This window comes from Anser brachyrhynchus (assembly GCF_964034855.1).
Source record: "Anser brachyrhynchus genome assembly, chromosome: 5".
Classification (NCBI taxonomy): domain Eukaryota; kingdom Metazoa; phylum Chordata; class Aves; order Anseriformes; family Anatidae; genus Anser; species Anser brachyrhynchus.
The window spans coordinates 30,611,409-30,636,939 of record NC_137699.1 but is presented as its reverse complement, the minus strand read 5'-3'; the positions used below and the strand labels follow the sequence as shown (position 1 = coordinate 30,636,939).

Genomic DNA, 25,531 nt, shown 5'->3' with positions numbered 1-25,531 from the left:
ACCTTGTCAGTGGAGACCCTGCTGCCCAGGTGCTCCCGGGGTCTTCAATGGGAACAGGTGGATCATTTCCAGGGCTTTCCCACCCAAATGCTCAGCTGGGGTGGGTCACCAGGAGCAGGTGACAGCAATGCCTCATGCCTGGCAGTTGTGCTAGCATAGCACTGAGTGGAGCACCTGGATAAGAGCACCTGCAGGGGGTACTACAGGAAAAAATGCCTGACATATTTGCCTTATTTTACAAGAAACTTGCCCATAGAAGTAACTTTGGAAATATCTGCTTGTGCATATGCATGTGTTGACCAAGCATGGCAGTACGGTGTTGTATAAAGCTTTCTCTAACATGACTGCAGGATGGCTGTATCACATGCAAACAAAGAAGCCCTGAGTACATTATGCAAGCCAGTCCTGTGGAAAAACAATTCCAGGAGTAATTTACGTGGCTTTAGCACATTTGTTTGGGACTATTTCAGAAAGACCTTCACTCACTGCAGCCAGGTACATTAGTTTCCATGAGGACAAGTGTACAGTGTATTGAGGGTATCGTGCATGTCACATAGAATTATTTTTCTGAGCCTACAGATATTACAGTTTGGAGGTCTTTGACAATCTGCTCTTCCTGGTCTGGGCACAACTGCTGATTCCTCTTGCAGTACTGGACACGGCCCCTTTCAGACAGGACTCTGCTCTCCTTTTCATCTCATGCGACAGCATTGAAAACGTGCCCAACAGGAAAGCTGGAATGGGTTTGGCATTGACTCTGCCTTCCCTTGGCACTCTTGCTAGGGTACATTTGCAACTGAAATTCCAAATTTGGCAAGAAAAGGAGGAACCATTTTCCTGGCAGCCCTCCATAGGTACTGAGGAGTGCGGACTGGGGGAGGTAAGCCACAGAACAGATGGCAGTATAGGAGGATGGAGGTAGGCAAAGTGGTCAAAGATGGCAATCCATAGATTTAGCAAAATGTGTTACACCACAACATGTGTGACACATGGATGCAGTTTGCCATGGGGAACAAGCACAATGGTAGGGTGCTACCTCGCTTGCAGAAATGATGGGGTAAATGTGCCGTATGGATTAGCACAGCCCTTCTGTCCCACATTGTTATGTTTTTCTTGACCGAACTTTTCAACAAAGAGAAGGGCAGCAAAGTTGATAGCAATCTTTGAGAAACTGGCATATGAAAAGAGCTTTACTCAGATTTATAGTCTGAGGTGGGGAAAAGACCGAAAAGACAATAGCCCACAAGTACCTACCCTGACAGTCCACAAATATCTGCACTGTGTCGTGATGCAGGGTGGGAGTGGACCGTGGTGGAGGAACAATAGGCTCAAGACAGTGCAAAAAATACATTACGGGAACTACTCGGGGAAAAAAATCTACAGTGCTGAACACCTTTGCTATTTGTGGCCTACAGATGGCTCTCACTGTTTTTAAACTCACTCAGAGATGGCTTTTTATGTTTTAGATCAGAGGTTTGGGTTTTATCCTTGTAGTAAGAATTTTTCAAGTATGGAAAAATGTGTTCTTGAGGGCATCTTTTGAGGTCCCATCCCTGGAGATTTCAGAGGCACGGTACATAAAGCAACCTCGGTGAATATTCAGTAGAGAAAATCCTGCTGATTACACAGAGCAATGCAAGATTAGCTGCCAGGTCTTTTATTATCTATGACTCCATGACTATTGGTAGTGAAGGGAGTTCTTACACAAAAGCCTTTACTGGTTTTATTTATGCCAGGGCTGCTTCCAGGAAGGGGAAATCCATCATGTCAGAAATGAATGCAAACACAGAGCTTTCTCTCTTGCCCTCTCTTCCCTTTTGGACTGTCCTGTCATCTGACATGGAGCCTGTGGTGCTCTGCATATGCTCTGCCACTCGATTTACTTAAGACTCCCCAGAAACAAAGAAACACGAAGGGCAGGATCAACTTAATATAGTAACACGGCTGTTTTCTGGGAACCGATGGCTTAGTTAGAAGAGAAAGTCGGGGAGGGAAGGGTAAGCCGGGCAGCAGGGAGCCAGCAGGAGGATGCTGGTCCGGCTCCCTTCACCTGCAGCCAGGGCACATCATTTCTGTGACCCATATGAGACCTCAAATTGCTGGCAGATGAATCAAAAGGTCACTTCCACACCACTACTACAGCGAAGCGAAATTACTGCTGCATTCATAACACCGAGGGTGAGAGAGAGAAAGCCCACATAACCAATGTCATTTTCAATTTGGTGCAGGTAGCTCTGGTGCTGCTTGTCCTGTCACGTCCACGCTCAGAAGCCTGTGGTTTGCTGGGCTGCTCTCCACGAAGCTCCCCCTGGGCTGTTCTCTCAAGTAAAGGACTGCAGAGGGCTGCTAAGCCCTGCACAGTGTTGGCTGTGAGTGCTGTGTTGCAGGGTGGGAGGCAAGGCACAGCGGGGAACTTCAGCATCACAGCAGAGTGGCTCAGTGTCCAGCGGTGGGTCGTCACGGAGGACAGGCGTTTGAGGCCGGGTAGCTCAGGGGAAGAGCCCTGCAGAAGCTCAGGAGTTTGGCCACAGGAAAGGGCCTGCAGTTTGCAGGTGGCCCACAGCAGATGATCTGTCATGCTGAACAAAGAGTTTTTTTGTTGTTGTTGTTGTTTTTTTTTCTTCTCCATGTTTTATCTGTGCCTGTGTATGAGCAGGGCTGGCTGAGGGGCATTTTTGTATGGGCAAGGCAAGCTTTCTCTAGGCTGCAGAAAGCTCTAGTTAGCTTGAATTAGCCAGCGCATGCCCCAAACCTGTCTGTGCTCCAGCATGGAGGATCTAACATCTGGTATCAGCCATCAACTGCTGCTGGCTGCACAAATGTGCAGCTGCAGAAATGTCCCAGAGGTGGCACAAGGGCAGTCCGGGAGACAGGCAGCAGGCTTTGCCAAGGTGCTCGCACTGCCCATGCTCAGGACATGCCCGTCCTGCTGACCGGCCAGGCTGCCCTGTGGCTTTGAGACTGGGACAAAGGGGTGAGTCCAAGCCCACGTATGCATCACCCTCCGCCTGTTTTTTTAATTGCAGAGCAGGTACAGAGCTCAGCCGGCTCCAGTGGGGAAAGCTCAATCTGGCAGCGCCTTTAGGAGTCGCACAGATGAGCCTAAGAGAGGGCCAGAGAAAACAGGAGTGGCGAGGCAAAAAGGCAGCTGGGAGCCACAGGAGCTGAAGCAACCAACACAGGTGCTGGGGGGTGCCTCAGGAAGGGTTAAACAGCCTGACAGTGCCCTAAGCAGCATGGCGGCAGCAGCACCGCAGGCTCCCGCTCGCTCCCCGCCACGGGCACAGCTGCGGCCTGGCACCGGCCAGCTGGCTGCCCGCCCTGCCCAGAAGTGTCCAAAGTCTAAATCCTGAGCGGCTGCCATGCCTGCGTAAGGCCAAAAATACTCGGTGGCAGTGACACGTCCCCGCTGTGCTGGGAGGTCATGCAAGGGGATCCATTTTCCCACCTCCCCAGCCTGGGCTGTTTCGCGCATAGCAGGGACCCACAGAGCCCGTCTGCCCTCTGGGAGCTCACCTTCCTGCACCCTCGTGCTCGTCCTGCAGCAGGCCTCGTCCCCACCACCCCATGGGACACCCCCCAGGGGCCTGGCGCCAGCGAGCCTGCTGTGCTGGGCAAGTCCCCGTGGCCTGAACCCAGTGTCCAGGCCCAGATGCCTTCAGTCACACACAGCACGTGGGTCAGGGGCCCTTCAGAGATCTTTCCTTGTAGAGAAATGTCCCACAGTACCTCGTTTCTTCGTGTTTGGCCCCAAATGACCTCACAGTCGGGCATTTCAGAATCCCAAATGCTTTTAGGGGAAATGATGTGCCGTGTAAAGCATCGTCTGATTTTTTTTATCTGGTGTGCCTTAACCCACGTGGCATAAGGCTGACACTGAGTATGACAAGAATCAGACCCCAGCAGCACAGGGCTGTGAAGCTATGCGGCACGCAGGAACAGCCCGCATGCAGATGGATGTGAGACGTCTTGACAAGGATCCAAAAGGGACCGATCACTCCTGATGGCCCAGCCCAGCCAAGGATTTCCTAGTGCAGCCATGGAAGGAGCAGGCCAGGTCTCTGCCTCCCACTGTTTAGGGAAAGGACAGCATGGTTTAAGTCCCCAAAGACAAGAGATGGAAATTCAGTGTTATGTCTCTGATAGGTAGCAACGGTCAGGGGTCAATGCTATTGCCTGCAGAGAGTTATTTTCTGTCACATGAGTAGTTCCAGGGTATCTCTCTGGGCCTCCAGACAGGATGCACTGGTAAATCCAGTGACATCGCTGTCAACCTTGTGTGCATGGCTTGGGCACATCTGACCATCTCCAACAGCATTAGACTCCTTTGCCTGCAACACATTTGAGTCCCGAGCCTGCAAGTTGTTCCCTAAATTCTGCCCACCGACTTCCTCCCTCCATGCAGGGTGAATCCGCGGCTTCCTACTGCAAATGAGACAGGGCAGCCACGCTGACATTTGTGGCAATAGCCATAAATTCACGTTAAAAGGCTGTGAGTAATAGCACTGCTGTCTAAGGCAGCCTTTTCAAAAGCTTGTTTTCAAATGCTCAGCAGCAGGATTAGAAGGTTGCTGGCTCTTAGTGGTGAGCTTTGCAAATGTTAGGGGCTGGCAAAGCAAAATCTGTATCACATGAAAAAGTTGATCAGGTCTGACTCTCTCCTGCCGTGAGATTACTTTTCTCACTACAAAGCATTTCTCCTCACCAGTAAGTTCAAAGTACATATGGGCATGAAGATAGTGTATTGTTCGACAGCTCACTGTTCTGCTGTGCAGCTGCCTCACTTGTTCTCCATCTCAGGTTATAAACAGTGCTGAGAAGCTGCAAAATTGCTCACAGCTTAAGCTATGAAATCATGATAACCCAGCCTATCTTACCCTACTGTGAGCTCTACTTTAATAATCCTACTTAATCATTAAACCACAATAAGAGCAAGCCAAGGAGTTGGAGGAAAAAGCCAAGGCAAGGCATATCAGAGCACCGCTCAAAATCTGAACCGAGCTCCGTCAGCTCTAGACAGAGGAAGCCATATCAAGGGACAGCAAAGCTGTTGTGTGAGGGGTTGGAAAGATGTGCCACAAAATCCGTATCTGTTGGGATCGGCTGAAGGAGCCAGAGCCAGCTGTGAGCTGCTCCCACTATTCATAATTTGCAGTGGTGCCCTATTTACATCCCCTCCCCAGGAGACCAGCTTGTTATCTAGCACACACACTCCAGTCAGGCTTCACTGTTTGACATAGATGCTTTGGCTCAAACCGTATGCCTGATTATTACTGAGCATAGCAGTGGTTGCTGCTTTTTTTCCAGCACGCTTTACCCTTTTCTGAAGGGTACAAAGACAGCACATGGACACACCGGCTCTTTGCCCACTGTGCTACATGTTGTCTTATGGCAGACTGATTTTTTCTAATTACATTTCACAGAGAGATGATGCTTAAAAAAAAAAAAAAAAAGGAAAAGCAGGAAAGGTGATAAGAAATAAAACCTGCCTCAGTCACCCAGCTGGAGACACACTGAGAACAGGTCCCATGGGTGCATACAGGACTCACACTGATTCCAGCAGGATTATTCACGTGCGTGTGTGTGCATGACAGACAGAACAGATTTGGGCTTCATTGCTTTGACTTTTCCAGGATGCTCAATTTATTTGTGCATTTCAGGAAACAGGCCAGTACAGTTGGATGTCCTGTACCTGGGTTCCCCTTCCCCTGCCCCAAAACAGAAAGAGTTGTAGGCTGAAAGCACCACCCATGCCAGAAGATGACAGAGCCAAATCCTTCCCAAGGCAAAGGACCCAGTGAAATTGCTGGGGTGTCACCCGAGTAAGGACCAACCGAAGAACTTTGCCACCGTCTGTGACAATTTGGCTAAAGAGACGATGAGTTGGTTTTGTATTTTCAGACCAAAATGATAGACTGGATGGGGGGACTTTCTTGCCTCAGCTTCCTTGAAAGCAGGGACTGATAGGATCAGTATTGCCAAGATCGTTCCAGGATTTTGGTTACTCTGCAGAAAACAGACCCATTATTTGTGGTCCAAAACGGGGCACATTTTGCCTTCATTGTCTTTCTACCATGTCTTGTAGGATTTGACTGCAGCATGGAAGCATCCTGATAGAGCTGTACAGTGCATCATGTTGCTGTTACTGTAGTAACTTATTACTAGAACACCTCGTGTTATCTTTATTGCTGCAGTACCTGGTACAGATGTACCACAGTTTGTCCACACACGCTGATACTACAGCCTTATTCCCCAAACTAATTTACTGCAGCGCCCTGTTGTCTTATTGCTGCATTATCAAAATGCTACTTCACTGCAGTGGCCTGTGTTACCTTATTGCTACATTTATCCTGGTATTATGTCAGCTTACTGTGACTTTTTATGGCTGCCCTGCTACCATTTTATTACAGTACTCTATGGGATCTTAGCACTGAGTTATACTGAGAGTATATTAATCCATTTGCCTTAGCCTCGTGCTGCACTGACTTGTCGAACCCTCCTTGTGCTCGTCCCGGTGCTGGTCCACCACAGTAGCTATGAATGCTCTGGATACTCTATTGTCCAAATAGCAGTGCACAGCCGTATTTCACAGCCATAGCCCTGCAAGCGTGGGACGCCTGGTGGCTAGCTTTCACAGCGTGAAGACTGTAAAAGCTTTCCAGTTCTGCCTTTCCTTGAAACAATGCCATTTAGAACACAAATAGAGGTGGAAAGCTGATTTCCTAACTCATCTTCTGGGTGATGAGGTAGTTGGAAGACATGGGATGCTTATAAAGCAGCAGGTTACTGCTTGCAGCACTCAGTGGGGTACTAGTGAGTGTGCAAGAAAAGCATCACTTGCAATAAGCAATGTCATTAAAAAGCAGTAATTCAAGGATGCAGTTCATGTGGAAGTCATTATATGTTAGTATCGTCGTATGTGAAGTAAAAGACAGGTGAAGAGCAGTTCATATGTGCTCCCATGAGGAGGCCTTGTCTACTCTTGTGATGTTTGTTTTAGAGAAATTTGGTCAGGAAACAAGGAGGGAAGCTTTCCTGTCTCCAGAGCATATTGAGCTCTGTCCACTCGGCTCGCCATTGCAGAGCAGATTAGCTTGCACGAGTGTGCATTTAGATGTCAAGCTGTTCAGCAGCCAGGCCCCCTGACGTACGCCCATATGCATGCTCTCTGTGTCCTAGAAGCTCCCTCCATGCTCTCAATTGTTCAAACACAGCCTGTTCCCTGCGGGCAAAACACTGCGGCAGCTGACACAACTGTCCTGCAGGAGCGGAGAGGGGAAAGGAGCTGGGTACTTTGCTTGCAGGGCAGTAGCACGTCTCTGGGTCAAAGCCTGGTGCTGCTGCTCCCTGCACGGGCTGGGACCCTGCTCCCATCTGTCCCGCTGCCATACGCAGCTTGCACAGCACAGTGGGGCCGGCAGCCCTCAGCCCTGGCGGCGTGCAGGTGACCCTCTGCTCCCCAGCGCTGCTCCTCGCTGTGCACCAGTTTCGTGCTTTATGTGTACATCCTACTTAGGATTGCTCTGCGGACTGGTTGGGGGTTCACAAGACAGACCTCGCATGAGAGGAACTAGGGGAGTGCCTTGGCCCAGAGTTGCTTGGGGTGTGAGCAGTCGTTGGCCTACAGACCTCCAGCAATCTGTGGCAACGGTGGGCTTAGCACTGATAGCGCTATGATCAGCGGGCTCTGAGAAGAGCCAGCCTTTGGCTGTTCTTCGGAATGACAAAAGGGGACATGCATCAATGTGCTTAGATTGACAACAGGGCCTGTTGCACAAAGCCCCGCTATTGCCAGAGGGGAACCTGTGGCTGGGTGGTCAACAGAGAACAAAACAGGTCCTGCCAGGACAGCTGAGCAACCATTTGGAGGGGACCAAATGTCCCCTTCAGAGGCAGGACACCACCTGAATGTACAGGCACATCCACGATGGTTCTGCAGTCCTGAAGCTCGCTTGTTTGCCGATGAATTAGGCCTGAAGACATCAGAAAACAGGCTGATTATGGGAATTAGGGAGTGTAAAGAACAAATATCATACTCAGTACTCTACTTTATAGTCATGCAGGTGTAGAGAGTCCTATGGACCTTAGGTAAAATTGTTAACAGGAGCTGTCTGGGAAAAATAATTGAGGTATCAAAATGAGAAATTTCATGGGTAAAGAGGGAAAGTCCTTTTACTGACAGAAACTATGCTGGCCTGATTTTGTGCATACATAGGCCTTGAATGTTAGGATAATACTTGCTTCAGAAGTGGATATTGTTGGTAGCCAGCTGTCTACTTAGCGAGATAGATAATTTTGCCTAGATAGGAATGCAGACTTGTAGCCATATAGCAATTTCTACCACCTGCACAAAAAGCCAGTTTGGCTTGGCATGAGTGAAGAAGACCAAGTGTCTATTTTCACGTACACTTCAGATCTGTACGGCTTGTAAAATATAGGAGGTTTTGTGGCACTAAGTCAATTGAGTCTTGAAAATTTTGTATATAGGCAATATACTGTATATGAATGCAGTCCATTTTCCATATCTGCAGCTAGCATAATGTGGATTTTAGCATTAAACAAGTCACTTCAGTTCTGTGCTTATCCTGACCTCCAAAATCCCAATGTTTTGACACAAGCTATTGGGTCACCTCTTGCAGTTGTATTCATGGGCTCTACCTCAGATGAGAGCTCATTTCCTCGAGCGGTGTGAGTTCGCTCTTACAGCGGTGCTCCTCAGCTGGGTCAGTTACCTGAGGGTGGCAGCGCGGCTGGGGGTGCTGCTGCTCAGGAGGGTTAGCTGGCACCCTGCGCCTGCCCAGTCCCAAGCTGCTTCTGCCAAGCCCGTCTCCATCAGTTCTCTCCTTGCTGTGGACTGAATTTCGCTCTCGATTACACCTGCCCACAGCAGAGTTACCTTTCCCTGTATACGCATGAACAGATTTTGGCTCTAATTAGAGCTGGATTTTCCTCTAAGTGGTTCAACTCTATGTACTTGCAGTAAAACTTGAACATCCATCATTGAATAAGTATGCAAAACCTTAAATAAATAGAAAACCAAATACAATATAAAACAACTCACTTTTAAATACCATATGTGTGTGTTTGTGTGTTTGTGCATAAGTGCATTATACATCTAAAACATGACTCTGAGCATCAGGCAGAGTCTGATCACACTTGCGCTAAATGTACATGCAGAGCTATCCCGCCGATGTCAGAGGATTTGCACCAAAATCAGAGTCTGACTCAGTAGGGCAGATCCTCAGGTGGTGAAAGCCACTCATGCTCTCCTGCCTTCAGCTGAGGATCTGGCCATCGTCTTTGGACATGCTACATGCCATTGGAAGGACAGCAAGTGACGAACTTGAGTAGTGCCTTTCTTTCTTGTTATTTTAAAGGAGGAGAGACATAGGAAAGAAAAAACAAAGCTAAAGTCAATGAATCTGCAGGAGAAATGCATCTGATACTTCGTGGAAAGGAGAAGGAGCTTCCAGCAGATATTTTACTGGATCCAGATGGCCACAAGAAAGGGAGCAAATGGGATTGCGGTGGCATGTATTACAGCCATGTCTGTGCCAGGGAGAGAAGAGGTGAAGGAAAAACAGTGATCTCTCTCAGCTCTTCTTCCTCCAAGCTGCAGTTGGGTCTGTTTCCTTATACAATAAGACACCGTGCGCTTGTCTTGTTGCCTCCTGTGTGCAGCGGCGTGTGCTCCCCCAGAACCAAGAAGGCCCCCAAGTACCCATGCCGAGCTCAGTGTCCTTGCAAGGCTGTACAGGTAAGAAAGTGCCGATGTACACGGTGACAAGCGGGCTCTCCCCCGGCGAGTTGCTCCCTGCTCCTGCTCGCGCTCTCCCCCGCAGCACCCTGCTCTCCCCGAAACGTTGCGGCTCTGGCAGGGTGGCCATCGGTGGCTGTCAGGAGGACTGCATCAGGCCCGTCAGGCGCTTGCTCGCCAGAGACTTTCCCTGCAGGAAGGGACAGACAGACAGTCAGAAGAGGCCTGGAGCGTAAGTGAAGCTGCCACCACAGGATGAGGGCTGTGAGATGGTCTGTCTGCAAGTGGGGGCATTTTGGGTACTGCATTTTTACCCTTTGACTTGGCAAGGTGGGGTGTGGCTAGTGATGTGCTAGCTGTCCTCAGTCACTGCTGGTCCACCCTGTCCATCCTCCCTGCCTTCCCCACGCTCTCCTCCAGGCCACCCCGCAGGCACATGGCATCTGTAGGAGCTTTCCCCTGGCTGGTTGGGGTGAGAGACCAAGGGCCACGCAGGGAGAAGGTCACCTGCGTGCCTCAATTCCTGCACTGGCTGAAGCCACGCAGCCCCTACAAGGAGGCCCCACAGCAGGTCTCCTCCATTCACACGCAGTAGCAAGGGAGTGCAGGGGACACTGATGGCTCTGCAATGGCAGCTCTGGCAAGGTAAAGATGTTCCATGTACTGCACCAGGTGCTACACAGCTTTCCTCTTGAAAAATGCTGTTTTTCTCAGAAAATAAAAATTCCTGGTTGAAACAGACATCCAGGGAGTACCAGAGAGTTGTGGAATACCTCGCAGATCTAAAACAACCTGCATGTTACTCTGTGTAGCCAAGATTTCCTTTCGGAGAGTCTTGCTAATTGCTGTTTGAAATAAAGATCCATGTAAAGAGCAAGACATTATGCAGTGAAAAGGAGCATGTGCAAAATGTAGGAAAATTTGAAATGTAAAATTTAGCAAGCAATCTGAAATAATCCTTATTTAAGACGTTAGCACTCTAAGAAAAAAGGACCCCTCCTGCTCCTGCCCCTTTGATTCAGGGCTACAGCGGGAGGATGCGGCTGCTCCCTGCAGAAGCCTGAAGTTGCTGCTCAGATGTGTGCCCTTTACCAAGCAATTTGCTTGGCTGCACAAGCACACGCAGCCTGATCAGACGGCTTTCTGCTGTGAAAAACACTGCTGTCACGCGGCCATCCCACCCGGGGCAGGAGGGCCACTGCCACCGCCCTCCTGCCTGCCCAGCGCCGCTAGGCCGAGGGCCGGCTCCCTCCCGGGCCCAGCTGCCCACACAGCACCGCCGCCATTTAAGGCAAGCCTGCTTTCTTTCACTATAAATCAAATTCCTGGTTATTCTTATTTTTGAATGTGCCCCTGGGAAGCTCGGCCTGGTGCAACCCCAGGAGGTGGCCAAGCCTTCTGTGGGGCTTGGGAGCTGCGGCCACGGCTGCAGAGAATGGCAGGCAGGTTTCTCCTGTTATCTTCCCCGAGGTGGGTGGTCTGGGGACACGCCAGCTCCTGCTCATGGGCTTTCTGTGGCAAATGTTTCCCTCCACGGGCTCCACCTGCAGCCACACTGCAGATCCAAGGCCCAGCTCTGCAGCACGTCCTGCAGCACCACCTCACCGGTAGGACAGGTGGCGAGGGGATCGGCACATGCGGGCTGATGTTGTGAAATTTGTGGCTATGAGTAGGAGCCGTAAGTATATAAGGGATATAAGTAGGTGTGAGGTTCAGCTTCGGTACCACAGAGGCCCCCAGCCACAGGCACGTTCATGGGCGGGGTTGTGAGCACCTGCAGGCTGGAGGTTGCTGGGATGCAGGCATTTGGTTTGGGAGTCTCTCCTCAAAGACATCCTCAGTATAAAAAAGAAAGAAAGAAAGAAACAAAAACATTAAAAATACATAAAAAATAAAGAGGAACAGGAAAAAACTGCCCTTCATTAGGAGAGCTTGTATCTGTTTCCTGTTATTAAAATGAACAGCAAGGGAGTAAAATGTGTCTCAGGTGAAGATGCTGATGGGATCCACTTGCTGAGGTAACTTGGTAGTCTTCATAGAACTGCTGCTGATTTACACCAGCTGAGGGGCTGGCCCACAGTATTACAGATGTAAAAACAAACCCCTCTCCTGTGGCAAGCTTTTACATGTCTGGAAAGAAGTGCACCTGCACAGGCGAAGCTGGCCTGTGTCCCCTCGGACGACAACGGTGAGACACGCCTGCATTTCGTGGCCGGAGGGTGTACCTGCAGCTCCGGTCCTGCCCGAGGCCTGTGCAGCTCAAATGCCCAGGTCAGGCAGGCAGAAGGCTGCTCTGGGAAGCTGGATGTGGTCACATCAGTTCATAGCTGGGTACAATATGTGCCAAAATATTTCAGAAGTCATTTTGGGTCTGATCCGACATTCGGTCGGGATTCCTTTGGTGAGATCATTGACGGAGAGAGGAAGTTTTGGATTATTATGATGTGAAAGTTTGGCCCAAAGACCTCACCTTTTCTTTAAAAAGGTTCGACCAGGATAAATGATTTTTTCCTTCCACATGTCTTTGTTTAGCAGGAAGCCAGCTGCCGCCCCCACATTTCTACCTCTCCTTTCCCCACTGAATGAAAATGTCAACAACTCCTGCCTTATTTCCACAAGAAATTGTGTATAAGCTGTGCTGGCAGGGGATTTGGAAAGCACAGGATTTTAAGCTTGGCACACTACAGCACTTCTTGTACTCTGCCATAAGCATACACTGAGTAACCTAAGGCAGAATTAGAGTGGATGTAAAAAGAAAACTTTTCACAGAGGGTCTAAGCTTATGAGGAAATCCCCAGTCCTCCAGTTGCAAAATACTTGTCACTAGTAATTAGGGTTACGACAATTAAAAATCCAGGCTGTTGTCACTCGAACAGCATAGCACACACAGAAGGGTATACGTTGTAGGGCATATGCTGTGTGTCCTGTTGGATTCAGGAACACTTTCTTTTCTCATCTTTTCCACTGTCACACAGCTTTCTGGCAGGGGTCACACACACAGGTTCACCACATCTTGGAGAACCTTTGGTTCTCTCTATGCAGCTCAATGAATTTTTCACCCCTGACCACTGGAAGCACAGGAGCCTCAGTTTTAGAGGCAGTGTAAAACCTGAATTTGGAGTAGCCTAAGGAAAATGTCAAGGAATTTTTAATAAACCTGAAATTTCCCCCTAGAACGTGGCCTCCAAGTTATGTAGCCCATCCTGCTGCTCAGCTACGTGTCAGGCTGGGGACCAGGTCCCTGCACCTGGGGACCTGCAGGGTTGTGAAGGGTAACCTGCAGGTTGCGGGTTGTGCATAGCACCTTCGATTGCTGAGCCTTTGATGAGCAGCTACTAAACTAAAATGTAAAATGCAATTAACAATTATTTGAACGAAACAGAATTCAGCGATTTAATATGAGCAAGAAGCCAAATAAGAGGAAACAAAAGTCTGGGATTTGACACAAAAAGGAGGCAGTACTCCTTTCAAACCTCCTGTAAGAGCCGCCAGTTTCTATCTTGTTCTTTGCTTTTCTCTGCCAATGCCAGCACTTTGCACAGCTGGGAGAGAAGGCAAAGACTGTGATATATCTTTTTATTTATTTTTTTTAAATAATTTTAAATAGAAAGTTTAGTTTTGTCCTGTACCTGTGGTTTCACACAAGGGCCCGGAGTGCAACTCACGTGTCCAACATGCAGCCATTCAGCACCACCAGCATGCACTGGTCGGCACTCCCATGCACACCGTGCACTTACCTGAGCCCCCAGCAGTGCTTGTCCCGCAGGGAGCTGTGGCTGCAGCTGCAGGGAGTGGAAGCACGTGGGACGCTTCTGGTGCTCCAGCACAGGCTCCCCTCTTGGCCACATCAACACAGACCAAAGCGCTGTCGTGCTTTTCCCCCCATGCTCCCCACCCACCAACTTAGGGCTTGCTAGGACTCCACTGCTTGCTTGCCACCCACTTTTGCCCTTGCTGCTGTCCCTTTCCCAGCCCACTGCCCAGCCAGAAGCATCTGCTCTATCCCCGTCCCTCTGTAACAGCCCAGCAGAGGACTCACAGACCAGGGGCTGGTCTGTGTCTCCACTGGAGGTGAGCAAATCTTACTTCCATCAGCTTCATTTTTTTTTTGTTTTGTTTCTTTTCTTTGCATAGGGACAGACTGCTCAGATATTGTACCTTTTACTGCTCAGATATTGTACCTTTTAGCTAATGTACTGCAAGAAATATGGTAGTGGGCAGGCAATGTCTTGCCACCAAACTTCTCTCCTGAAGAAAGATTTCCAGGGCCCTAGCCCTGCCAGCACTTTTTGTTTTTTCAATGTTAGAGTACGCTGCAGATCTTGAGGAAATTTTATTTTTGTGTCATTTAAAAAAAAAATTTATTAGATTTTTTTTTCATGAAAAGATACATGGCAAACATAAAATAAGTAACATAAATTAACAAATTTAAATATGAGAGTTAAAAACATAAACAATAAAGGAAAATAACTTAGTTCAACACAAAACAAACAAAGACACACAAGCTATGAACGCATATCACGTAAATTAGCACACAACAAAACCTGGTGCACACCACCACCAATGCCATGCCGGCACAGACTGAGAACAAGGAGCTGCAAAGTGGCTGTGGAGGGCAAGCACAACAGCAACTGCTCCCTGCGTGCAGGATGCTGCCCCGTTCCCATCAGCACGGTCTCACCAGTTACCCCCAAAATTCTGCAAAGTGAGCCCTGCTGCTCTTGCGAGCCTTGGCTAGCAAGGTGCTTGAGCTGCCCTCCACTGCTGCTGAACAACCCTGGGTTAGGTTTCTATATCTGAGACCCCTTCTTGCTTTTTCACCTTATATCACGATGGGAGCAGATCAGTGCTTTTCTAGTCTGATTAAAACTGGTATTATCCACACCCGTTTTATTGGGAATTTCCCATGCTTCCTGCGCAAGGCATCACACTTTGCTTTCAGAAACACTGGTGCACCACTGCACAGGAAACAAAGCAGGGATGTACGCGAGCCCAGTACTCACCCCTCCTAGAGCAGCGTCATGAGTGCTGGAGCGCTCCTCCACCTTCCCACAGCACCGGGAGGAAGATCCTCTTCTGCCGAGGGGCAGTTTGGGCCCCTTGTGTCCAAGAATGTGTTAGAGCCCATTTTGGCATTAGTTCAAGCAGCCTTTGGACTGCTTCAACTTATCCCATGGTGGGACGGCCCTAAGAGACCACGAGGGCCGAGTCCTCACCACGGTGCTCCATCGGGCAGATAGCCCAGGCCATGTCTCAGCAGAGAGCTGCCCTAGCAAGGGCAGCTCAGTGGTGCTTGAGAACCAGCGCTGTGATGTGCGCCATCCCTAGTTATCCTGCAGGGCCCTTCTAGATGTCAGCACATCCCTTCTGTGGCCTCCTTCTTTTCCTGTTACCAGCCCAGAACAGACCCCGTGCTGGGGACATCTGAGTACCCAAACTTTGGAGTCAGCTGCCCAGGCTTTGCTGGGGCAAACTCCTTACTGCTATGCAGTAACGGGTGGCTGTGGAGCTGGCTGCATTACAGCCCTTCCCCCCCACAGCCACCAACCCCCAGCAGCACACTTGGTCTCGCACACCACGTGTTGGTGTTTCTAAATTTTTTTGAAAATCTGTTCTTCAAAAAAGCCCTGCAAAATGGCAAAATTTTCTACCAAGCAGAAATTCCTTTTACCTGTTCCTAGTATTCAGCTGCTAAGTCACTGCAGCTGGGATACGATGATGTAGTAGGGTGTTTTTTTTCAAGCCACCTCAAAAAATACCCTCCCTGCACGTTGCTGGTCCAGCTCTCGGGCAGGGTGCGATTCTGTTTTTCTCCTTGTGTGCAAGGGACTCAGTTTATGTAACTCCCTTCAGTTGGACTGGGAACCAGATGTCTACATAACTTGCATGGTCAGAGGAAAATAGAAATACCGCTGAAGTATCAAACCCCTCTGGGATATCAGAACAAGCTTGGCTGAAATCACAGCGGGGTCTAAGCCTTTTCTCCCCCCAAAACCCTTGCTAAGGCCGTGATTCAGTATCTGCAGCCGGCAGCTAGAACTGTCCGGCATGGGGAAGGTACAGTTTTATCCTTTAGAATTTGCATGCAGCTGGAATAAAAGGCGGTAAATGCATAGTAAGCATATCCTGAACTCCACATAGTGCCTTTGGTCCAGAAGGATCCCAAAGACCATACACACAGGGATCACTCACCCACAGCAGGAGCACAGTGACCTCTGGGGCTAAGGCAGCTGCCGTTCTGCACCAGCAGCACCGCACAGCAGTGTTTTAAGAATGGGAAGTGAGGAGTAACTTATCCATGGGAAATGATGAACACTTATCTTTTCAAGGAGACCTGCACACAGAACAGACGCGCGGCACGCATGCAGTACATGCAACCCACCGTTTCCCGATCCAAGAGCGTGCAGCATAACCCCATACAGCACATGCATCGTACAGGCAGGGCACTGTGCCGACACCAGGAAGAGACGTGATGCTTCCGGCATGCAGCGACGAGTCCTTGCGTGCTCTGTACACCCAAGCCCACGGCCCTCCGCAGGCTCGGGTACTGGCTAGTCGCTGCACACAACAGACAGCAGGTTGTGAATGCAGACTGGATCCCCTCGTGCCTCAGGTACATGCTGGTGCTCTCCACTGCTATGTAACACAACTACCTTTTCCCAGTAAAAGGCAGTATTAGTTAATGACTGGAGTACTGGAGCAAGCAAATTTTCTTTTAGAGCAAAGTATCATCCAAAAATAAAAATAACCGTTTTCCAGATGGCTTTTCTTGGTGCCAAATCTAAGAAACTTTGGCATCCATTCCTACATCCTTCCCTTCTAGCTGTCTGTTCCTGACACCCATTTCATCAGCATCTCAGGGTATCAGCTTCTTCTACTATGCACAGTTTATCTGACTTTTCTCTACTTAAACTTTTGGCTTTATTACATTGCAGGTCATAAATATGTTCCGTGCCCTCAAATGCTGTTCTCTCTTTATGCAATTAGGTAGAGCTGCAGAAGTGAGAAAGTGGAAAAGCTGGTAAGTATGTCACAGTTCTATGAGATTATCAAGGACCCAGTTAAAAAGAGAGTCCTGATGATATCAGGCAGCAGCTCCTCCTCCAGCCTTATGCCTTCTCCACTATGTTCATGGTTAGTTTTTGTAATACATCACAGTGACATACAGCTGTGCAAAATATCACACAGTTCACATGAGAAAGGTAAGATCCTATCAAGACATTTTACATGTATGACACCATGCTCATGAATTAAGAATAGGGACCAGGACAGCCAGAGTGTGACTTGGACTCTGATCCAACAGCAGACAAAAGGAGAGGACGTAAAAACCAAGACAGCAGAAGGCAGTAGCAGTAGCCAAGGGATGAAGACAAAAATTGGGAATGTGGGAAATTGGCATCAGAGAGAAACAAAGGTAACAAGACGGAGCTGGAAAATTCTGCTGAGAGCATCGAGGAAGGGACAGCCATGCAGGCAGGATAGACACTGAGGCTATCATAGCTGCGTAACACAAGGGTACAGATAAACATGGACCTGAAGCTAAGCATGGGACTTCAGGTTTGCAGAGTACTGTGGGTTCACTACGCTGAATCATGATGCACTTGCAGGCCTGAACCAAGGATAGTTCAGCATGAAATAGCCAAAAGATACCAGAAAACTAAAGCAGAGGAAATGCTACTGTGAAAATGCCAGTTTGCATCACTGCTAAGAGGAGGGCACTTCAGACACCAGGCAGAAATATCAAATATACCAAACACAGATCAAATACAGGAATCTCCAGTCATATTCTTGTACCTGGAAAACTCCTCCCTGCATGAGAAACCATGGTGGGATACTGGCTTCACAGTCATCGGGGATGTATGTGTGGGACTCTGCCCACAAGGCTCCTGGAGGAGAATACAAAACTGCCCAGCTGCTGCAGGCACAAGGACTTACAGCAGCTCCTGCTGACCAGCCGCTGCCTGCTGCCGACTGCAGTTCTGTCTCATATGGTTAATGAAGCTGAGCCTCTCTGTCGATTCAGTTATTCACCTATGCCTGGGAACAGAGACAATCTTCGGTCTTCATTGACTTGCTGTCCTGCACAAAATGCTCCATCCATAATGTCCAAGATTCTTTAAATGAAAGCTCATTAGAGAACTTCTATTCTTGTATTCTTAACCTATAGTCTACTCCCCACACAGCCCAAACACAGCACCTCTTCCTTCACCTTATTCTCTTGCTGCAGTGAGCTGAATTTACCACCTGGAAAAGCTCCCTGCTTCTTCATACCTGATTCCTTGGTACATTTCACAGCACATCACTTTTCTCTATCTGGTGTCTTCTATTGTGCTGACTTTAAAATAAATTTCCCAACTCTCTTAGTCTCACTACATACACACATTTCCTCTAGGATGTACCAGAAGGTCTCCTTTTCCTATTAACTATTGCACTTATGAACTGTAATAACGAAAGATAAAATACAGGCAGCTATGTAAGCATAGGCTGCAAGCAGCTATGACACACCTCTACAAATCACACCACAGCATACGCTGCACTGGCCTACTATTGCTTGTGGAAGGAGGCAGGGCAAAGAAAACAGGTAAGGGTGCCCTACAGACTCCATTCTGTAGCCAAAAGTTTGCTGTTTGCCTTTTTGGTGCCCCATGGCAGCTGCTGCTTTCACCTGGGAGCTGCCAGGTCCTGCTATTGCTCGGGCTGAGGTTCATGGGGGGCTCTGCCAGCAAACAACTCCCCTCTGCCAGGCCGAACCACTCTTCTTTTATACTCCATCAGTGGAAGAGACACACAGGAGCTTTTATATCAGACGTTATAAAAATTCCAAATAAACACTGTATGCCTAATCTGTTAACTCTCTCTTCCATTAAAGCACGCAGATTGAGAACTCTGGTGCTCTCAGAAGCTGTGTGGGTGCCTTTTGTTCATAATCAAATGTAAACTGAGAATAAAATGCAGAAATCTGCTCAGTACTGGGTCAGTGCTTTGACACTGCGCTGGAAACTTCAACACCAGTTTACTTACGGAGGAAACTCCTTCCTTGCAATATTGCAGTTTTAGGAAAGTTTGAAATCAAGTCTGAATATCATGGCCCAGGTTTATCTTTTGAAGGTACCTACTGAGGCTGGTATCAATTGGTTTAATCCCTGTTATTGCTGGAGTAACAACTGCTGCTTTAGAGTGAAAACTCAAGATGCTGCAAGGTGCAACAAAGGAAAATAATAATAAACCCTCCTGTTTTCCCACTCATTAAATGTGAATGACCACCAGCACAAGTTAGGCAGAGACTTGGTGGCTTCTTCTGCAAGACAAGAACATCAGTGGTTTCCCTAAACGTACTCGTTAAAATATATTTTCCTTCTACTCTTGGCCCTGAAGGATCATCTCAGCTTATGAGAACTAAGCTTCTGTCTATCTGATTATTAAATCATTTCTAAAGCAGATGGGAAACTACAGTGGTTTAAACAGCTAGGCTGAGACTGCATGGCTAAAAATAGGGTAGCAGGCTCCTTTTAATTAGCAAGATGATCAAATATGACAGAAGAGGGAGATGTAGATATATGGATTTGTGTGTATGTGTGTCTTTAAAATTAAGTTATTACCTCAATACCAGGTATTATTTATATCATATATGATACATGATGTCTGATTTTTATGATGCCATTTATCTTCACTTGGAAGAGAAGACAGACTAACTCTGCTTTCATAATGTCAATCCTTGCTATATTCAAAAGGAAAATTGTAATAAGATAAACCTGCCACCATGTGCAGTGCCATCATTTTTTAAATGAGGTGGATTAGTAAGTGCTCTGGTGCAACAGACTGTCAGATCTCAAATGTGCTGCCCAGAGCAAGCAGAGCTGCCTGAGATCAACCCTGCCCCATCTCTCCTGAAGCATGCAGAAGAGCCGATCCAGCTCTGCACCTGAGACTTCACACACGGGAGCCAGGCACAGGGCTGAAGGAGTCAGGGACTGCTATATTTACCCTGCCACTGCACTGCCCACCTGTTTTTGAGGACTCCTCAAAGCCTGAACAGGGGAAAGAAGGTATTTGCTACCCCTCTGCTCCTGCAGTGCTGAGGAACGTGTGCCCTGTAGGGTTGTGCTCCATCACACGGAAGTGCTCTTCAGTGCTCAACAGATGACTGCCACCTGTGACATTTGGTCCTGAGGCTGCACAGCTGCCACCCTGGGCCTCCCTGGCAAAATCTGTCTGTTCTGCTCAATGCAAACCAGATAACACCTGGCATCCAGAAAGATTTGGTGCAAAAACTTGGTGAGTTCATCAGTTGTGAGCTGCCTTCTCCTGGTCAGAGTACTATGCCAAGGAAGATGAGACAGCGAGTCTTGTAGGAATTGAGGCCTGGCATGAAAAATACCTGTTCTGTCTTATTCCCCACTGCCTGAAGGTGTCAAGCCTCTGGCTGGCTAGCAGGGCTCTGCTGTATCCTTCTAAAGGATGACAGATGGTCTGGGGTTAATCTCTGTCTCCTGGGTTTTGACTGAGATGAGCAGGAGTCCTGTGGACAAGATGACTTCCATTTGCACCAAGTCTGCGTGCTCAAAGCCAAGCTGTAAGGCCTTCCACCCAGTGCAGGAGGGCAATCTGGAAGCACTGAAAGATTTTTCTTGGGATGGGTTTTACCAAAATAAAGAGACAAAAAGCCTGCAACACTGTTTGCAGTTTGACCACAAAGCTTTACAGCTTTTCTTTTTCCTGAAGTGTTGCAATTTCTTTCACTGTTTATCACATAAGAGATGCTGAGATTCAAGCAACCAGAAGCAGGCAAACCGAAGTCTGATTTTTTCACTTCAGAAGAGAAGATAGACTTTCTAAGGAGCCTGGCATGTTCTGCCTATAAACAGGCCTCAGCTGATACTGAAAGCTCCCTGCACACACAGCATCATCAGCAAGGGGCCCAAAGCAATCCAACCCCACCTCCACCTCCACAGGGCTGCTCTGGTCCTACTCCGCCTCCACAGTTAGTGTAACTGGGTTCCCCAAATTTGAGTAAAATGATGCAAAAGGAAACTGTAAGATCATAAGATTTGTTTTCCCTGTGTTGCTTTTCACAGGCAAAAAGTTATAGCATGTTGAAAAAAACAGTAACTGCTTTATTTGAAGGAACAATGAGGTAAAGATTATTTGGGGGAGATTTCAATAGGCCTGAGGTGCCAGAGTGCCACAGGAAACAACAACTTATTGACGCTGGAAGAGAATTTGCTCCATATTTTAAAACCTATTTTGAATATTCTTATAATCTTACTAATTGTCAAGGTGGTACAGAAAGAACAAACACAGCATGGCCACTTTACTTTCCACTGTAAGTGTCTGGGAGCTATTCCTTAACTAATCATTTCCTGACGCTTTTCCTAAATGGCATTTGTCATCAAATTTTATTCTCAAAATCCACATTTAAATTCTGACGTTCAAATTCAATCTACCTGAAAGTTTACATTTTTATCCAGAACCAAAGTTCCTGGAACTCTGAAATCCCACCCCAAATTTTGTGTAACGTTTTGACTGCCAGTCCTGCGCAGCCCCTCAGGCCTGGGCCTGGCAGCCAGCAGCTGCCCCAGGAGGCCGCACGTTTGCGCAGGCACCAAGCATCACCAGGTGCAGGACCTCTCATGCACGACCAGGTCTTTGGTGACCCCAGATCAGTCATTTCCCCAAGTGCTGGGTCACACACTACAGTCAAACCTGGAAATTTCTCAGGGGCCTACTACGGTCTCCCTGTACCAAACTGCGCACAGCCTGGAGGCGGCCCGGTTGCACGGGCAGTTAACAGTGCAACCTGGCAGCCACCACATCCCACTGATGGCTGCTTAAGACAAATGAATTCAAGCCCTAGCTGTTTCGGATGTTCTGCTGACAGCCACCACAGGAAATCTGACCTATTCTATTTGTGAAACAGGCTTAGGGCTCCCAGCCCAGCCTCAAGCACATGCTTAACTTCAGCCTGCCTGACGTGAACCGAATTGCTTCACTTCTGCGCAGCCAGGGACTGCAGTGCATTTCAGAGAACTAGAGCATGTAGAATTAACTTTGTCTTAATTTGGGTCTCCTGAGTAGGCGATAAAGTTACTGCTTTGGTAATGGTGGCCTCTGAGGAGATCATGACATGCCAACAGGGCAACTTTTTTCTCATCTAATGGTAGTGACAAACCGCCATTATGCAAAGTATAAAAATTCCAGATCGTTCCTAGTTCTTGTGGCTACCGTGTCATCACAGGATGATATTTTACATCTGTATTAAGAAAAGTGAAAGAAAATGTTTACAGTATGCTAGCCAATACGACAAAAATTAACTAAAGGGCAGACCAATCTACAACAATTACCTTTACAGGTACTTACATTATAATTCTGCCCTCCCAAACTGTGGCTTTCATGTTGCCCTTCAAATCAAATTTAAGGGAAAAATCTGGTCTTGGCAGTGTTGCTATAAACTCAGCCAGCCTAGTAAAGTGAGAGTTACTCTTCTATTTGGTGAATCTGGGAGCAGAATTTACCACTCAGTGTAAATATTTCTGCATAGTTTGTTTAGAAAAAAAAATCTTGTCTGCTCCTCTCCTGGCAAACTCTTAGAAAGTAGTAAATATGCAGATGGGCATAGTGATATATTTTGTATCAACATATTTTAAATGTGTGCATATGCATTAGCTATATAAATACATTCCTCAGGAAGCCTGCCAGTGGATATACTACAAAGCTCTGCATTTGTTTTGCTTGTGCAGTTAGCATGGCAGCATCAGAAAGAACCCCTCCAGGCTTATCTGCTATATGATAGCTCACACTTACCTGTGCAGTTTCCCCTTTTCTATCTGGATGTACAAATCTTTTAGGTTTATACACTGTGCATATATAGTGTGTATATATATATAAACATATATAAATACACACACAAATACAAGCATATGTACTGTATATACACATAGTCCAATACCTTCATTATAAAGTTGTTATAATGCCATGACAAGGTTTATGAACTTTCTACAAAATATTGTTCTGTACAGTAGCGTATACAAGAATCAACCCCATGATGACTCTGCTGTCCTGGTACCACCTTACAGCTAATGATGGGCGATACACAAACATCAAAGCAGTATGACAAAACCATGTGCTGTATCAAGTCAAAATGTACTTGATACTGAGCAATGCTAGAATGACTTCCCACTGACCCAGTTGCTATATCTTCAGTGCTAGCTCTCTGCCACCCCATGTTGCATCCTGCACCCTCCCCCTGCCTCTGTCTTCCCTCCCCAACAAGCCAGCTGCACTACTGCACGGCTGGATACCCCAGGGAGGACAGGCACACCCCAGAACATACACACCATGCTGGGACCAGAAGTAGGCACCAAACATTGTCCCCTTTTTCATCTGCTCCCTGAGACGAATTCCTGAAAGCAAGTGGGAGGAGTGCATCTTGGCCATCCCTGGGGTCCTGCTCTGAGGGCTAACACAGAGCCCTGGTGGTGCCCAACATGCCCCATGCTGTAGCACCCTTCTAGAGCAGGACCAGCTCCCCCACTGCCCAAGTGGCTGGAGGTTGGAGTCTGGTGAAGGACGAGAGTAGAGGACACCTGTCTGCTGCCTTTGAGGTCCTACCGTCCCCTTATCTAAGAGGTTTAACAGTGCCACGTTTCTCACTGTCACTGCGCTCCTTTTTGGGTGTCACTACCATGGTAGTCAAAGGGTATCGCCCATCACTATGTACGCAAGCACTGACAGAGTGGGCAGCGGAGGGAGCATCTGCAGTGCTGTGGGTGGCTATGTATGTGTACATACACAGGGAGCATGAACCATGCACGGAGGTCTATATGGATCTTTTGCAATGGCGCTACTAGAACCATGCTCGTCTACTTCACTGTGCAAGGAAAAGCCACGACAAATACTGTAGTGGGAACGCAGCAAAAAGACATCCTTCCATTTAACTCAGGACAAAAATCAATTTGCTTTTGCAATGATGATTAGCTAGAATGAGCATCATGATGGAATTCTGCTCCCACCCCCGCTTTTCAGAGCTGCTATTTAGATGAGCTACAGTACTAAAAGAGAAGCTGCAAAGATGCTATCTGCAAAAATAAAAGATGAAGTAAGTTAAGCGTCCACATTCCCCCCAATGAAAAATGAAGTTCTGAGGAAAGAGAGGAGGGAAAAGAAAACGAACTTACCACGCTGCGAGTGAACTTTTCTAGAGAAGTTCTACGACCTTGCTCATTCTCTGGCTTAACGGGGAAAAAAGTGGGGAGAAAAAAATACAGAAAACAAACCCTTCAGCTTAAATGCAGTTTTTCAAAACAGCAGCAAAATACGAGGAAGCAGCAAGGGGAAAATGTAAAAAAATGTAAAAACCAGTAATCAATGTTTGCAGCAGCAAACATAAGAAACCAAAACCCCTTACAGAATGAGACATCACTACTTCTACTCTTGGAGAATGTCACCTTTTCTCCTGTGAGTTTTTTTGAACGCTTCAAACAGCGTCTGTGCATTGCCGTGTCTCACAGCTATTGGTATTGATTTCTTGTTCATTGAATTTTCCTTCTGTAGCTGTTTGAGCTGGGACCTCTGATTCTGGTTAACATCTGCCAAACAGCTGATTGGAGGCTCCCATCTACTTGTTTAGAGAGATGAAAAAACACACAGTCACTTTTACAACATTAAAAAGCAATGTGTGAGTGAATACAGTGCTGGAAGGAAAATCCTGCTGAACTCATTGCCGGGGAACCTATACGTTCCTCTATTAATCCAGAGGATAGAAGCAGATTTCCAATACATTTGGCTACTTCAAAACATCAGGCAGCATAAGTATGTCTGTGCAAGGCCGTGGAAAGATACACACAGATCTGGGGCACTGCTCTTTTTGTATCTAGAGAACAGGACTATTGATATGCAAGAAGATATTCAACTTCACTGTGGGAAGACAAGCGTATGTATCATGGCTTTATTAACGTATCCCTAAGAAGGTTGCTCACTGCTGTGCTTCATTCATTTGGCACAAGGGAGATCTAATTGTCACTAACAAGGAAGAACTAAATAATTTATTGGCATGTTTGTTGGCATATCTAATAGAAAAAAAATGTTATGGAGAAGAGAAGAAACTCAATAACATGAAGAAAAGCTCATTGCAGTCAGAAAACTGTGAGCATTGGCAATTTACAAGAGAGAAAATTATTTGAATATGGTGAGTCAGTGAAACGGAGATGATAAGATGGAAGTAAAACTGCAGTGAAGGGGATAAGGAACTACTTTTAAAGGAAAGCCACAGTACTGATGGTGCATGACACTGCACTGGAAATAAGTGCTGTACTCGAGCTCCTCCTCAGAGGGGCCCACCCACCACAACATCTGCCATGGCTTCAGATGTTCAGCAACAACCCCCAGGAGAAAGCACTCGAGCACAAACAGGTAGAGAAGATATAAGGAAGCCAGAAATATATCAGATAAATTGGATGAAAACTTGTGCTGGTGAGTCTAGGCAAAGCCTTTTGATTCTTCTTCATTAGAGCTGCAATTAACAGCATCTCTCTGGTGTCCACAAGATGGGTCTGAAGGCCCAGGCAGAGGTGGGCCTGATTCTGCCTGGCGGGTCACCAGAGACAAGACAAGAACAGAAGGCCATTTCAAGACCAGAAGAAACAGTCAAGCAGTCTCCCTACTTAGAGCCATTTGAGAAAGCCACAACTTCAGCTCTGGTGTCCCAGAAATGTTACTGAAAGTGAAAGCTTGAGGTGCTACAAGGACAGATTTTTAGAGCTGCTGAGTGACTTGATT

The 25,531-nt window shown here is 47.5% G+C and overlaps 1 protein-coding gene across 26 annotated transcripts in view; it reads right to left on the bottom strand.

Moving 5' to 3' along the window:
- Positions 1-1,641: 1,641 nt before the first annotated feature.
- The window catches only part of RGS6 (regulator of G protein signaling 6), a 281,434-nt gene continuing 257,544 nt past the window's right edge, over positions 1,642-25,531 (bottom strand). For 20 of the 26 annotated variants that reach the window (XM_080596027.1, XM_080596045.1, XM_080596032.1 and 17 more), the window contains one exon: positions 15,441-23,985. In XM_080596027.1, the coding sequence (XP_080452153.1) occupies positions 23,806-23,985 (180 nt within the window). In that variant the 3' untranslated portion in view covers positions 15,441-23,805. Of the gene's footprint in view, positions 9,948-15,440; positions 23,986-25,531 lie in introns of those variants that run through there. The other 6 variants (XM_080596046.1, XM_080596036.1, XM_080596037.1 and 3 more) reach the window with 2 other exon arrangements.